The following is a 16867-nucleotide window of genomic DNA, read 5'->3' on the forward strand; positions in this document are numbered from 1 at the left end:
AATGGATGTATATCTTGTTGTAGGTTTCCTGCGCAAACTAATGACAAGCAGTGTGTGTGTGTACGAGTACATGTGTGTTTTTGTGGTGTCCCCGCAGTTAGCATGTTGGCTGGAGGTGAAGGGACAGTAGCAGCAGACTTTATATACCTCAGTTTAGCAGATGCTAGTCTGCTCCGAGACACACGTGTTGGCTTGAGGCTACAGATCTACTTGGCAAGGTGGAAGCTTAAACGCGGTCCTTCCTCTGGATTTGTGGTGTTCCACTACCTATTGGTGTAGTGTGTGTGTGTGTGTGTGTGTTTGTGTGTGTATGCCTGTGTTTTGCAACTGTATTTGTAAGTGTATGCCAGCCCCATATTCCTCAAGCAGACCCCCATTAAGCATCGACTATATAAACTGTTTTTAAGTTCGGTTTTGTTTTATAATTTGTAAGTTTACATACACTTAGGTTGGAGACATTAAAACTCGTTTTTCAACCACTCCACAAATTTCTTGTTTACAAACTATAGTTTTGGCAAGTCGGTTAGGACATCTACTTTGTGCATGACACAAGTAATTTTCCCAACAATTGTTTACAGACAGATTATTTCACTTATAATTCACTGTATCACAATTCTAGTGGGTCAGAAGTTTACATACACTAAATTGACTGTGCCTTTAAACAGCTTGGAAAATTCCAGAAAATTATGTCATGGCTTTCGAAGGTTCTGATAGGCTAATTGACATCGTTTGAGTCAATTGGAGGTATACCTGTGGATGTATTTCAAGGCCTACCTACAAACTCAGTGCCTCTTTGCTTGACATCATGGGAAAATCAAAGGAAATGAGCCAAGACCTCAGAAAATAAATTGGAAACCTCCACAAGTCTGGTTCATCCTTGGAAGCAATTTCCAAATGCCTGAAGGTACCACGTTCATCTGTACAAACAATAGTACGCAAGTATAAACACAATGGGACCACGCAGTTCTCATACCGCTCAGGAAGGAGACGCGTTCTGTCTCCTAGAGATGAACGTACTTTGGTGCAAAAAGTGCAAATCAATCCCAGAACAACAGCAAAGGACCTTGTGAAGATGCTGGAGGAAACAGGTACAAAAGTATCTATATCCACAGTAAAACGAGTCCTATATCGACATAACCTGATAGGCCGCTCAGCAAGGAGGAAGCCCCTGCTCCAACACCGCCATAAAAAAGCCAGACTACGGTTTGCAACTGCACATGGGAACAACGATCATACTTTTTGGAGAAATGTCCTCTGGTCTGATGAAACAAAAATAGACCTGTTGGGCCATAATGATCATTGTTATGTTTGGAGGAAAAAGGGTGAGGCTTGCAAGCTGAATAACACCATCCCAACCGTGAAGCATGGGGGTGGCAGCATCATATTGTGGGGGTGCTTTGCTGCAGGAGGGACTGGTGCACTTCACAAAATAGATGACATCATGAGGACGGGAAATTATGTGGATATATTGAAGCAACATCTCAAGACATCAGTCAGGAAGTTAAAGCTTGGTCGCAAATGGTTCTTCCAAATGGACAATGACCACAAGCATACTTCCAAAGTTGTGGCAAAATGGCTTAAGGACAACAAAGTCAAGGTATTGGAGTGGCCATTACAAAGCCCTGACCTCAAGCCCTGACCTCAATCCTCTGCCCACACAATCCTATAAATGTGTGGGCAGAACTGAAAAAGCATGTGCAAGCAAGGAGGCCTACAAACCTGACGCAATTACACCAGCTCTGTCAGGAGGAATGGACCAAAATTCACCCAACTTATTGTGGGAAGCTTGTGGAAGGCTACCCAAAACGTTTGACCCAAGTTAAACAATTTAAAGGCAATGCTACCAAATACTAATTGAGTGTATGTAAACTTCAGACCCACTGAGAATGTGATGAAATAAATGCTGAAATAAATCATTCTCTCTACTATTATTCTGACATTTCACATTCTTAAAATAAAGTGGTGATCCTATCTGACCTAAGACAGGGAATTTTTTACTAGGTTAATTGTCAGGAATTGTGAAAAACGGAGTTGAAATGTATTTGGCTAAGGTGTATGTAAACTTCCGACTTCAGCTGTAGTTTGTGATATTCTGAATGTATATGCCAGCTCGCTCATTAAAAAGGTTGTCATACGTGCTCGGAAGCAAATGGTGTGTATCATTCTGTTCATCAGTGTAGTACGTGCTGTCTCTCTCTCTACCTCTCTTTTTCTCCCCCTCTCTCCCTCCCCCTCTCTCTCTACCTCTCTTTTTCTCCCCCTCTCTTTTTCTCCCCCTTTCTCTCTCCCTCTTTTTCTCCCTCTCTCTCTCTCCCTCTCTTTTTCTCCCCCTCTCTCTCTCTCTCCCTCTCTCTCACTCCCTCTATCTTGATTTTCTTTTCTCTCACACGTTTCCTGATGCTGAGCGTTCAGGGTAAAGATTAAGAGAGTGATGGGGTGTGACATTGTGATCATTCTTGTGGAGGACGGGGCTTTGATTCAGCACAACATGCCTTGACCTCTGTTAATCATGGAATGGAGAAACATTTTAAGTCGGACATCAAACAAAGTGCAGGGTTTAATGTGGTCTGTCTCTGTCTGTCTGTCTGTCTGTCTCTGTCTGTCTGTGTGTGTGTGTGTGTGTGTGTGTGTGTTTGTCCAAATGTTTCTGAATATACCGTATGCATGTACGCTGAGTGTGCAAATCATTAGGAACACCTTCCTAATATTGAGTTGCACCCCTTTTGCCTTCAGAACAGCCTCAATTTGTCAGGGCATGGACTCTACAAGGCGTCAAAAGTGTTCCACAGGGATGCTGGTCCATGTTGACTCCAATGCTTCCCACAGTTGTGTCAAGTTGGCTGGTGGACCATTCTTGATACACACGGGAAGCTGTTGAGTGTGAGAAACCCAGCAGCGTTGCAGTTTGATTCAGCACAACATGCCTTAACCTCTGTTAATCATGGAATGGAGAAACATTTTAAGACGGACATCGAACAGTCAAACGGGTGCGCCTGGCACCTACTACCAGACCCCGTTCACAGATACTTAACTCTTTTGTCTTGTCCATTCACCCTCTGAATGGCACACATACACAATCCATGTCTCAATTGTCTCAAGGCTTAAAAATCCTTCATTAACCTGTCTCCTCCCCTTCATCTACACTGATTGAAGAGGATTTACCAAGTGACATCAATAAGGGATCATAGCTGTTATCTGGATTCACCTGGTCATGTCATGGAAAGAGCAGGTGTTCCTAATGTTTTGTACAGTTTATATGGTGTGTGTGTGCTCATGTGTGTGTTCTCTTCCCCCTACAGTGTTGAACGGTCCTGTGTCAGTGAAGAAGGAGAGGGAAGCAGAGCAGCTCCTGAGCAGGAGAGACCAGCGCCGTGGAGAGGTCATCTGTATCGACGACTGAACAACATCACTCACTGACCGCACACACACACGTCCACATAAACACACACACATCAACATATACACACACACACATCAACATATACACACACACACACCAACACAGAACACACGTAGTACAGTATCCACACTCCGCAGACTGACACTCCCTATGAATACACACTTGTGGTCCATGCTGTCACGTACATACTCACCTGCTCAATCGCTTGTTGTCTGCCTCAAACCAACCAATACTCCTCACAAGCAGCCTACTCATAGAATACCTCCCCTCCAGAACAGTATGGTTCTGTAATCTAGAACCTCCCTCTATCCTAGCATCGCTCACAGACCCCCCCCCCCCATACCTAGAACTAATAACTGCTACCACACCTGACCCTTGACCTTTGACCCCCCCCAGGGGTCGCTCCAGTGACATGAAACTGCATGATATAACATTGTGAAGATTTTGCTCTTGACACTATTCCTGCCATTCGTCCTGAGAAGCATGCTGTGCTAAAACTCACACAAAAAATGGCGTTATCATGCAAGCTGTGCCTACAGTATTTATTCTAGTGCTGGTTTTATCTCCGAAGCTTGCCGAAAACCATTCATCAATCGCCCCATTGGAGAATTGAATGAGTGAAGTATTACAGGACTCGGGGCTGTGGAAACTCTCAGCCCATTTCCCTTTCATGTTGACCTGATTGTACATGTAGAAAAACTGAAATGTCAGTCAGTCCAACCCAACTTAGTATTATGTTGACTGTATGAGTTATAGCTGGTATGCCAGAGGATGTTCTTACAGACCAGGGTGAACAGTTTATATCTTTGGTTTTGATTGGGATGGGAGGTCCCAGTGCTTGTTCAGGATAGGCCTCACTCATAGAACTGGTCATAACCTTTCATAGGCAAGTCATACAGTGTTGACCACCCTCAACTACAGTCCTCTCCCCTTGCTCTTTGACCCCCTACGTAGAGCTTACACAGTGCTTTCTGAAAGTATTCAGACCCCTTGACTTTTTCCACATTTTGTTAGGTTACAGCCTTATTCTAAAATTGATTAAATTGTTTTTTCCCTCATCAATCTACACACAATACCCAATAATGACAGAGCAAAAAAAAATGGGGAAATGTTTGCTAATTTATAAAAAATAAAAAATTGAAATATCACATTTACATAAGTTTTCAGACCCTTTACTCAGTACTTTGTTGAAGCACCTTTGGCAGCGATTACACCCTCGAGTCTTCTTGGGTATGACGCTACAAGCTTGGCACACATGTATTTGGGGATTTTCTCCCATTCTTCTCTGCAGATCCTTTCAAGCTCTGTCAGGTTGGATGGGGAGCGTTCAAGTCCGGGCTCTGGCTGGGCCACTCAAGGACATTCAGAGACTTGTCATGAAGCCACTCCTGCGTTGTCCTGTTGGAAGGTGAACCTTCACACCAGTTTGTGCCTCGACACAATCCTGTCTCGGGGGTCTACAGAGAATTCCTGCGACCTCATGGCTTGGTTTTTGCTCTGACATGCACTGTCAACTGTGGGACCTTATATAGACAGGTGTGAGCCTTTCCAAATCATGTCCAATCGAATGAATTTACCACAGGTGGACTCCAATCAAGTTGTAGAAACATCTCAAGGATGATCAATGGAAACACCTGAGCTCAATTTCGAGTCTCATAGCAAAGGGTCTGAATACTTATGTAAATAAAGTATTTTTGTTTTTTGTTTTGAAATAATTTGCGAAAAATTCTAAACCTGTTTTCTCATTCATGTCATTATGGGGAATTGTGTGTAGATTGCTGAGGACATTGTTTTATTTAAACCATCTTAGAATTAGACTGTAATGTAACAAAATGTGGAAAAAGTCAAGGGGTCTGAATACTTTCCGAATGCACTATATCTCCCTTTCCCTTCCTCCTCCTCCTCTCGATCAATCCTTTCTTTCTTGTTTGTTTTTTTGAGTTTCTCCTTCTTTCTACGAATTCTGTGATATTCTTTGCATATTTAAACTTGTCTCATTCGTGTTCTCTTGTGTTTTTACTCTTGTTAACTTACTTTCTACGAATTCTGTGATTATTATTGTTGTTGTCGACATTGCTGTTGTCTTTGCTGTTGCTATTGAAAAAAAGAGCTTCTACCAAATGAGAGATTGAGAAAACAATAAAATCGTACGTTTTGGTGCACAAATGTACCTCTTATATCAGACGTCTTATAGTCGGAGCATAAAGCAAAGCGAAGAGGTTGAGAACTTCGGAAATAGATATAACACAAAAAAAAACATTTCTTGCTTACATTCTAGATTCGGGGCTTGCAAATAACCTATATAATATACTACATATGTAACCCTAAATGCGTTAAGACAAAATTAAACAGTGTACTATCTTAACATCAGTTAAAGTACATCAATTCATTATTCTCTGGAAACTCAGAGGCTGTTAGTAGAATCAAGTCAACTTTATATACTGTATCCACAAACAGCCTTAAACATAACATAGCTGAAATAAGTGTAAAGAAGTTAAGTCTGAATTAAGTCTGTTAAGTCTGAATTAATCGGGAGATGTAAACTCTTTACATGCTAGTTGAAATAGACCACTTTTAGTTAGTTCCCTGGACATATTTCAAATAATTAAAGTAGAAAATGTTCATGTATTTCCTTAAAACCCTGAATACTCCACACTGGTGTTCCAAGTGAAGAGTCTAAACTACATTTCACTGATTATGTTTCGTAGAAAGTGTTTTGCAACCACTTAACTAAAATGGACACTGTCAAATCAGGCACTTCCTCTCTCTTTTCTTGTTCTTTTTTCAGATTTTGTGTTTTGTTTTTAATTCCTCGATATTTCGTGTCACTGTGTACGTTGTGGTGGTGCCGATCGATAAAACAATGAGTGGCAGTTAAACATGTCAATAATAATGCATCTCTTTTTATTTTGAGTTTTGTTTGTAATAAAATCAAATTAAATTTAACAAAATGATGTGATTCGTGGATGGATGCTTGAATAGCAACACAGGAAAACACACGCGCACATTGGGCTGCTGAATCGCCTCCTCTAGCCCTCACATGAGGTCATCCCAGTCTGTCTGCACTGTGTTGTACTGACTCCAGACCTTGAGCTACAGAAGTATGAATCACAGGTGGTGACGACCCAATACACAGTAGTATGTGAGTCATGATTAAAGAACCAGAATAGTGCAGCGTTCCACACATTCTATTTAGCAATACAGTGATGTCATTGGGGGAAGCTGGAGAATAATGGAGGGGCTAGAAGATTTTCTATTTTTTGTTTGTCATATTGTATCATAGAGCAGTAGTAGTCCCTGGCCTGAGTTGAAAGCGAACACAAGGAGATATTAAAAGGGTTTAAAAAGGTTTACCATTTTATGGAAAGTGAGTTTAGAACAACAACCAGCATTGCACACATCATTTCGCAGACACGTACACACACAATATCCCCTTGCTGGTTCTTCAACCTTGACCTACTTTTTTTGACTTCTCACAGACAGGCCTCTTTGTGCCAAATAAGGCTTTTTAAGCTGGCAATACATTTTGACATTTAAAAAAAATAGGAATTGGGGGAGTGAAGTGTTAGGAATTTGATTCCTCAAAAGCGTTCAGCTATTTGGTTCTGGTTGGATTCAGGAAGTGAGAGGTGTGTGTGTGTGTGTGTGTGTGTGTGTGTGTGTGTGTGTGTGTGTGTGTGTGTGTGTGTGTGTGTGTGTGTGTGTGTGTGTGTGTGTGTGTTGGGTTCTGAAAGGGAAATGTTAGATGCAAAACGGGGTAAATGTGAGGTGCAAAAGGGAAGCGGAGAAGGATTAGGAAATCAAACAGGAAATATGTTTACAACACAATAACACACTTTCCACTTGTGATCTAATGATGACAAACTACAGCGCTTTTGAGCTGGAAACCAGAATTATTTGACTTTTGGGAAGTGAGTTTAGAACAACAACCAGCATTGCAGACATAATTTCGCAAACACGTGCACACACAATATCCTCTCACTGGTTCTTCAACCTTGACCTATGGGTTTGACTCACAAATAGACCTCTTTTTACAAATGAGGTACTTTCCATCTAATGATGAGAAATTAGGACTGTTTTGAACTGAAAACCAGAATTATGTGACTTTTGCATTGTGGTGTATTTGTGTGTGTGTATGTGTGTGCATGTGTGTAAATTGCTGAGTAGAAGCCAATGTGGTCACCCACACACTACTTATAAACCAGAGTAGGAGTGTTAAACCATTCAACCAAACCACCTGCTAGAAACACTCTGTTTGTATTGTCTGTGTTCAAAACATATTGCTGCAAATAGCACGTAAGAGAGCTTGGAATGAGTACAAGTATTGTGATTACAATATACAAAATCATTTATATTTCCACCATGATATACTGTATCTTGACAGGCTAAGCCTTATTTACACATCTACGCAGGGATTCAATCCAATTTAGTCTCATAGCACAGCTCACTATAATGGACTTTTTAAGGTAATTTGCTCTTGAGCCAATAAGGGGCGATTACTGTGGATGCGATCTTCATGAATTTTGGGGAAAATGCCTTTAAAAGACTCATTGTCGGCTGTTTAGAGTGATGCTCTATAACGCGTCTTGGAATGAATCCCGGCCCTAGTGCTTCGATGTACAGTCTGAAACTGACAATCATGTAACATATTGCAATGTGATTCGACAGAACATATTGAATATTTGTATCTAAAATGATATATGATAGGCCTATAATGTTAAGAGATTCAGTTTAAAAGATTGAGATGCATAGTCTTAAAGAGTCTCTAGACTGAGAGAAGTTGGTAAGATCATAGGATAGTTTTTTTTTTTTATACGTTCCTGTGTGTGAAAGACATATACGACCCAACTCCTGAGATAACATGGGCAAGGATTACAATGGATGAGAGACTCATAGTTCCAACGTATCCATCCGGCTCATTACTCAGAATCCTTCTCATTCAGTAGTCCACCAGCTTAGCGCCTCAGAGAGGTGCATCATGGGTCAGTTCCCTGCTATGCTCAGGCGAAGTCTGAGAGTCAGGAGGATGAGTTTCACTCCAGACGAGCCCCATCAACTGATCCAGACAACATTCCATGAGTTTTCCTTAAAACAGCAGGGGTAGAATCACTAGGAGAGTCTAGAAGTGCAGAAGTATTCCTTTATAGTCTTCCTTACAGCTTCTGTCTTTGAAGAAGTATCATACAGAGCAGAGGAGGCTGGTGGGGGGGCTATAGGAGGACAGGCTCATTGTAATGGCTGGAAGGAAATAAATGGAACGGTATCAAACATATGGAAACCACGTTCGACTCGGTTCCATTTATTCCATTCCAGCCATTACAATGAGCCAGTCCTCATATAGCTCCTCCCACCAGCCTCCTCTGATACAAAGTGTCTGTAGCGAACATGATCCATAGTTATTCCAATGCTCCAGATCATTGGTCCAGATTTCACAATAAAACAAATGAGGAATGTCACGTTGGTGTGTCTCATTAATACACGGAGTAGGACAAAACGCTTCCTTCAACCATTTTTCCACCCCCTCCATCCTTCCAATATTTCCATCCTCTCCAGCAACTCAGTTGACCTTGAAGAGGCTGAAGTAGTGCTTCCCTGTGGTGTGGAGGCTGAAGCCGGCGCCTGTGATGGCCTGTAGCTCCGCCCCCTTCTCTAGCCGCAGCAGGCCAGACACCTGGCAGGGTTTGAGAAAGTGGAACTGGTGGGATCCGGATGCAGGCGTAGTCCCATAGCCCTCCATGCACTGCAGCTTCTGCTGCGGCTGGCCGCTCTTCACCACCGCCACTTCCAACTTCACCAGCTGAGACTGATTCTCATTGAACAACACCTGTGGGAGGGATGGAGGGAGAGAGAGAGAGAAGGAGAATTAGAAGTAGAAGAAAAAAACAGACCAATCGGGGTTTGATTGAGCCTGTGTTGTTTGACAGGGGTAGTTTTGGATGACAGGTGGCACAGGACTACAACTCTCAGAGGCTCACCTGACAGTAGAGGAAGTAGACTCCAGCTCTCTCCACTGTGAAGGTGCCTCTGTCTGTGTTGTACTTCACCGCTTTGCTCATATTCAACTGCTCCGAGTCCGTCCATCCTTTTATCAAGCCATCAGCTCCCACTGAAACACACACATGTTGTGGGGGAGGAACCATTGCACCCATTGACATAAATATAGCAGTATATTGTGTGTAGAGGGTCAATTTTGTACAGTTTGTATCATTGTCATGGGGGCAGTGATCTTACGAAACCAATTCCAGAAACCCAGAAGACCCTTTTCGATAATAATTGTCATCCTCAAAAGGTTTTGCAGCTGCACCATCGAGAGCATCCTGACGGGTTGCATCACTGCCTGGTATGGCAACTGCTCGGCCTCTGACCGCAAGGCACTACAGAGGGTAGTGCGTACGGCCCAGTACATCACCGGGGCCAAGCTTGCTGCCATCCAGCACCTCTATACCAGGCGGTGTCAGAGGAAGGCCCTAAAAATTGTTTAAAACTCCAGCCACCCTAGTCATAGACTGTTCTCTCTGCTACGGCAAGCGGTACCGGAGCGCCAAGTCTAGGTCCAAGAGGCTTCTAAACAGCTTCTACCCCCAAGTCATAAGACTCCTGAACATCTAATCAAATGGCTACCCAGACTATTTGCATTGCCCCCCCCCCCCCCCCCTTCTATGCTGCTGCTACTCTCTGTTATTATCTAAGCATAGTCAATTTAATAACTCTACCTACATGTACATATTACCTCAATTACCTCGAGTAACCGGTGCCCCCGCACATTGACTCTGTACCGGTACCCCCTGTATATAGCCCCGCTATTGTTATTTACTGCTGCTCTTTAATTATTTGTTATTCTTATCTGTTACAAAAAAGTATTTTCTTAAAACTGCATTGTTAGTTAAGGGCTTGTAAGTAAGCATTTCGCTGTAAGGTATTTGGTGCATGTGACAAATAAAATGTGATTTGATTTGATCCACGATCATAAAGCTTACCTTTCTGAACAGTGTCTTTGGTTACTAGTGGAAAGAGAGAGAGGGAAAAGGGTAATTAAGATTTTATAACTGTAATCGTATTTGGTGTCGAATCGAAACCACTTCAACAGATGCTACATTATAACACTGTGAAATGGCACCCTAAACCTTATATAGTGCACTACTTTTGACCAGGGCCCATAGGGAATAGGGTGCTATTTCGGATGCAACCTTTGATGAGGATCTGCCAAGTCACTTACTCTCAAATTGAGAAGCCACTTTCTTTCCATTTCCACTCTTCCCTTTCCCAGTTCCCCCTTGCAGAAGGAAGGAAGAAAGAATATGAGTTAATACGACAGAAGAAAACAATTCAGAGGGATGTTTTTTGTTTTTTTTCCCAAGTAGAGGAGATAATATCATTGGTCACAGCTGTGGTGTGTGTCGTGGCGACCATAATGTATTAATTTGCAGTTGTTTATCCACCACCTGAATACTCAACCGGCTCTAACAGATGGAGAAGGATTTAATTTCTCCTCTCCTGCTCTGTTCTGATATCTGTCATTTGTACTTCTTGTTCTCAGTAAGTGTAGTCTACTTTCCTCTCTGTCTGTTCTCACTACTTTCTGTGCCAGCTGGAGTAGAGTAAGACAGAAACATAGAGTAGAGTACAAGAGAACAGGGTAAGAGGGAGGAGAGGGCAAGAGATAGATGGAGGGAGAGAGAGAGAAAGAAAGAGATCAATGGAGGGAAAGAAAGAGGCACACAGAAGGGGACGATAGAAAGAGAGGCACACAGAAGGAGAGAGAACGCAAGAGAGAGAGACAGAAGACAGCTGAGGGAGAGTTAGAGAGAGAGGGAAGGGAGTGGAGAGAGAGGGTGAAAGATGGAGCAAAAGAGAGATAGAGAGAGGTCTTTGGCTGTTCTATGACCCAAATTAACTGTAACGGCCCTGTCAGGAAAAACAGGCAAGAGCAACAGCCAAGGCCACCGTTCAAATAAATACAAATCCATCTTGAAAACTGGGTGATAGATGGATAAGAGGGGGGAGAGAGGGGTAAGACAGGCCTTTTTGTTCTCCAGAGGTTTGTTTTAGCTCCAGTATCAGGCCTGCAGGGAGTGATTCCAGGCCTTAAGCCCATTTCAACTACATTAGACGATACGCAATGTGACGGTCTTATAGAGTTTTAGATCTAATTTGGTTTGATCCTAACTGTCTAGGTTTAGGACGTCTCATGTCGTCGGCTGGAGTTTCCAAGATTCAACATGTCAAATCTTTAGCTAAAGTCTTGAGAATGGAAGGATCCATTTAGCCAATCAGAGAGCAGTGCGCTAATGTTCTGTGTTCAGCGAAGCAGCTAGCTAGCTAACCAAGCAGAGAGCTAGCTAGCTATTTTGCTGCACATAGCTAGCCTAGCTTGCTGATATTTATCTGACAAGTAACAAAGTGTACCATGTTTTTGGTGCATGTATCTCATGACACTTGTTTGCTACAACACCTCGGTACAAAAAGTCTCCAATTTGTTTCATAGTTTTATCAAGTCATTGTAAAGAGGCACGGTTACTGTGGAAATGGTCTCAACTGCATGTCTTGTCTTCTTGATCTGAATGACCTGTCTTTTAATCAGCTGTGGTACAACACAAAATTCTACAACTTGCTAGATTTATCTTGTCTAGTCTCATGTCGGCTATTGTATCTGAACTGGTCTTTACACACACACACCCACACACACTCACTGATTCACTCACACAAACACACAGAAAGTATTCACTATAGGATCAGTTATGTTGGGGGGAAAAACAGAAACATTGAACACTGGGGGGCTTGGGAATTTAAGCCTTTTATCATTTGGCCCATTAGGGGATGTTATTTGAACTGCTTCTGAACTGAACATACAGTACCAGTCAAAGGTTTGGACACACATACTCATTCAAGTTTTTTTTTTACAATGTAGGAAATAGTAAAAATAAAAAATAACATTTAAAAAAATTGTATTATCCTTTTTCATAGTCTTGTCTCATTGCTGCAACTCCCATACGGACTCGGGAGAGGCGAAGGTCGAGAGCTCCAAAACACAACCCAACCAAGCAGCACTGCTTCTTGACACAATGCCCGCTTAACCCGCTTAACCCAGAAGCACCAATGTGTCAGAGGAAACACCATGCCCCTGGCAAACGTGTCAGCGTGCATTGCACCCGGCCCACCACTGGAGTCACTAGTGCGCGATGGGACAAGAACATCCCTGCCAGCCAAACCCTCCCTTAACCCAGACGACGCTGGGCCAGTTGTGCGCCGGGTCTCCCGGTCACGGCCAGCTGTGACAGAGCCTGGACTCGAACCAAGATCTCTAGTGGCACAGGTAGGACTGCGATGCAGTGCCTTAGACCACTGCGCCACTCAGAAGGCCACAAAAATAGTAAAAATAAAGAAAAACCCTTGAATGAGTAGATGTGTCCAGACTTTTGACTGATACTGTACATCAACTCTTAAAGTGTCACTCCAGTCTCCGTTTCACCGAATTCAACACCTGATTTACTTAAGAAAAGGCACATCTCAATAGTTGGTTCAGGTAAGTCATGACATAGCACAAGTGGGGGGGATTTACTCTTTTGTTCTCTATTGCTCCTCTATTGTTCCTCAAGCAAGGGGGAGGCCGATGACATCACAACTTCCCATCAGACCAACTCCTTGAATGCCCTACTACTCCTTTAATTTTCAGTTTTGTCTAAAAAACAGTAATTTTCTCAAAACATCTTTTTTTTACCCTTTAGTGTGTGTACTTTACTGTATTTACTATATTATACTGTATTTATATTCAACAGGAAAAGTTCCTAAATCACTGGAGGACGTCTTTAAGTCTTGAGTAGCACTCCTAACAAATTGACCCAAGTTTACTATTGGCCATCCTCAGCATTATTTCATGATACACACTATTTAGAGATGAAAATGTGCACTACCTAGCCTATATATGACTGCTTAATCATAAAAAAATCGCCAAATCATAGCTGTTGTCAGTCTCGTCAGGAGAAAAATCATTTTAAGTCCCTGAAGCGTGCAACGTTGTCTCCCTCCTCTTGCCAGATGGTTTCTCCAGGTTCTCGTCAGTCCAGAGCAGACCTGTAATTTCTGCATCAGTCATCCAGCTGCCTACTGTTTCCTGTGTCGACTTTTAGCAGCGGGCAGCAAGTGACCACAGGGCCTAACCAAGGTGCCATGCAGAGCCAAGATTCCCCTGGTCTGGTCGCTGTAGTTAAATGCTGCTCCAGCTCCGCAAAAACACAGAGCAGAGCACCATCGATGAGATCTATCTTATCTGTTTGGTTATTGTTGATTATGAATTGCATGTATGATGATGGGGATACAGAGAAAGAGGCATTGTCTGTAGTAGAGTGTAATTGAGGTGTAGTGCTATTTGGATCCTTTTTTTGCTTCCATGCACAAATAGTCTCACAAATACACACACACATCAGCATGCAGGCATGCCAGCGCACACGCACACACACAGGCATGTACCATCTCTTTTCACCCTTTGCCCCACCAGCAACTCTCTCTTCTCCATGATGAGTTGGACAATGGCCTTACGCTGAGTGTTCACCTGTTGCACAGAGAGAGCGAGACAGAGAGAGAGAGAGAGAGAGCGAGATCAAAAAAGAGAAAGACAGGCAGAGAGCAAGAAATCAAGAAAGTGAAAGAAAGAGAGAGAGAGAATGGAACCGTCAGAGAGACCATTGAGTATTCAAATTGGCTCCCGCTGCAAATTTACACAGACAAATGATTTCAGCAAAACCACATAAACAAATAGTCTTCCAGTATCTGGCAGTATCACGCTGTAACTCCAAGGCTTAGAATAGGTCAACCACTTCCGCCTAAACTGGTTGTGACAACTAATGCGTGTTTTTAGTGCCCGCATTCCTCACATTTCTTAACTCCCTTTCTTAACTTCCCTGCTGAGACTGAGAAGCAGGAAGAAAAAAAAATCGCTGTGCTAAAATTTGTCAAGCTAGCAAAGTGAACTCGTACTTTATGAAGTACTGGGGCCTGCCGTATATATGCCAAAGAGGAGGAAGTAGGTTTCAATATATAGCTAGTGTGTCGGCGTGCAGCCTATGGGGTGGTTTAGATGTACTCAGGTGTGCCTGGACTAGAGGTTACATTTATTGGGGACTTGAACTGTCCCAGGCCAGCTCATTGAGTGCTTGCAAAAAGTATCAACAGATGGCAGAGTCAGGTCACTGGTAGCCTACTGTCAGACACACCATGAGTGATATTGAGTGCATGTGTATTCAGTGCATAAGTAGACTATTTGAGGATGCACATGCATAATGTATTATTAATAAGGATGAGTTTTGAATGAATGAAAATATCAGCCACTTGTGTTAAAAGTCCAGTGCAGGGTGCATTGTTACAATGTAATACAGTGTGCATTACAATGATGTATAGAAATAATTGTACTATGCATTTGAAAGCAATACTTTCACCTGCAGAATTCTACCACCTGTGGTAGCCTAGCCGACCTGCAATTAGTAGGCTGTACATGTTGCACGTCGCTTAACCACAGTAAAGTCTACTCTGTTTTACGCAGTTCAACACTTCAGTTCAGTGCACAGTCAGTTGGCTATAATGCGCGCTCGAGCCAAGAAGTCAAGGGATTCCAGTAAATTGGGCTAAAATTGGAACACAACTGGCAGTAGAACGATTAAACTTGGCAGAGAAACTATAAGCAATAACTCCACGGCTTGAGCACACTTATTTGTACGCAATAAAATTGCCTCTAGAGCATTCCCCAGAATGCGCAGGTCACCAGCAGAGAAGCAGCCCGCTATTTGTGTACAATTTAACGCCACAAAGCTTGGGCGTAGAGGGGGGAATTAAAATATGGCTTTGCATTTTCCTTAGCCCCCACGAGGGTTCCCGTAACCACCGGTCAGCAGAGGCAAAGAAGTTGTGTAACAGCCACTTCAACTGCTTCAAATTGTAATTATGGAAATAATAACTTGGAGTAGGCCTACAGAGTGAGAGCGTGCGTAATTTACAATGGCAAGACCAAGACGAATTGATGCACACATGCTACGTTAGCGTTGCTACAAAATCCGAATGTGTAATATACATGTATTATACATGTTGGCCTAACAACACCCGTTACAATATATCCTCCAAACACCGGCTTCTCGGGCATTATCACTTAAATAACCGATGATAGTGTGGAAAGCATGGAATGCAAATTTACCTCGTAAAATTGTAAAAAAGTATAATAATGACATAGCATGGCTACTTACTTGCTCCAATCGGTTTTGCAGAGTTTTAACGGACTGGGACAGGTCCAGCGTCTGTCTCCAGGTCCACGCCGTAAATAGTGCGCTGCAGGCGGCGAGCGACAGAGCCACCATGGCCATGAATACCCAGACGAAGCGAAGTTTGCGCACTTTTCTCCTCTGCAGAATTCGATGCATGGTCGTTCCACATTCCCCGGCTATCATTGCAGACTATTCGAAGTGTTCATGTTAACTTCATTCCAGCGACACATGTTTCCCTTCGTGGTGAAATCAAATCCAAATGCTCACATTTTCGACAAGGCGCGCAAGTGTTATTGCCCGCAGTAACAAATGAGATCTCAACAGCCCTTTTGATAAAAGTTAAAGTCATGTGAAAGATTAAATCATTCCATGGGTTTCAAATCAACAATTAAATAGCCATTAATGTTGCTTTAATCAATGCATTTAATCAGACGAAATATCGTTGGACTGTCTGGCTTGCAGGTCGTATTCAAATGCGCTATGTTGAGTAATATGCAGCCAGGGTGCAACGAAATATGTATTTTACATCCACTAGGATTGCATCCTTCTGCCACTTGATTCGTTGAGTCAACTTCCTTGTCTTCCCCTTGCCTTTGCAGCCTTCCCGGGGGTCATTTCTGGCATAGACCACGTATGATCTTGCACACTTTCGCATGAGCTTTTCTTCTCCAGGAAAGAGATTTCAGTGCAGTGCACCCGTCGTGTGCCAGACGCTCGCACGGATGCAAAGCCTCAGCCCACAACTTGAATGAACTCTCAAAAGCCACTAAGTAACTATTAAAGCATTGGTCACACTATATTTGCTTCATTGCCCAAATCAAAATACCGAGCTGAATCAACTTGTTGCAGGGAGGGAAGAACTGAAGGCTATTAGAATATACCGATGGACTGAACTAATCCAAGTGTCCACAAGGTGGCTCTGTTGTATAGGGCAAGGTGCTACCCGCAGGCTCTGCGTGACCTGGGGTGTAGTCATTAGTCCAAACCGTTGCAAACAGTTGCGTGTTTGCAACGAACATAAGAGTTTCTATTGGACTAATTCAGGTAGGTCCCTCCCAGTTTCGTTCCGTTTGATTTATGTTTCGTTTCTAGTGGTTATACCCCTGGATCGCACTCTCACAGCCTTCAATGAGTGTTTGTGTGTATCATGGCCAAAAATAGATTGTCTATCAATGGAACTATATATTTAGGTGTAGAGTGCAAGTACCATATACCACAG

General features: G+C 42.8%; 2 protein-coding genes across 6 annotated transcripts in view; one reads left to right on the forward strand and one right to left on the reverse strand.

Annotated features, from left to right (window-relative positions):
• Window positions 1–4466, forward strand: part of LOC120030170 (chromodomain-helicase-DNA-binding protein 3-like) — a 49839-nt gene extending 45373 nt beyond the window's left edge. For all 5 annotated transcript variants that reach the window (XM_038975503.1, XM_038975505.1, XM_038975506.1 and 2 more), the window contains exon 39: window positions 3300–4466. In XM_038975503.1, coding sequence (XP_038831431.1) covers window positions 3300–3400 — 101 coding nt within the window. In that variant the 3' untranslated portion in view covers window positions 3401–4466. The remainder of the gene's footprint in view (window positions 1–3299) is intronic.
• A 4246-nt stretch (window positions 4467–8712) lies between these two features.
• On the reverse strand, window positions 8713–16247 carry LOC120030612 (tumor necrosis factor ligand superfamily member 12-like). The gene is made up of 6 exons (XM_038976036.1): window positions 15631–16247; window positions 13868–13949; window positions 10617–10673; window positions 10378–10401; window positions 9376–9506; window positions 8713–9224 (listed from the first exon to the last, which is right to left on the reverse strand). Exons 1-6 carry the CDS (start codon window positions 15829–15831, stop codon window positions 8958–8960), a joined length of 762 nt encoding a protein of 253 aa, XP_038831964.1. The 5' UTR covers window positions 15832–16247; the 3' UTR covers window positions 8713–8957.
• Between the last annotated feature and the right edge of the window lie 620 nt (window positions 16248–16867).

The sequence above is a fragment of the Salvelinus namaycush genome, chromosome 36, assembly GCF_016432855.1.
Source record: "Salvelinus namaycush isolate Seneca chromosome 36, SaNama_1.0, whole genome shotgun sequence".
Taxonomy (NCBI): Eukaryota; Metazoa; Chordata; class Actinopteri; order Salmoniformes; family Salmonidae; genus Salvelinus; species Salvelinus namaycush.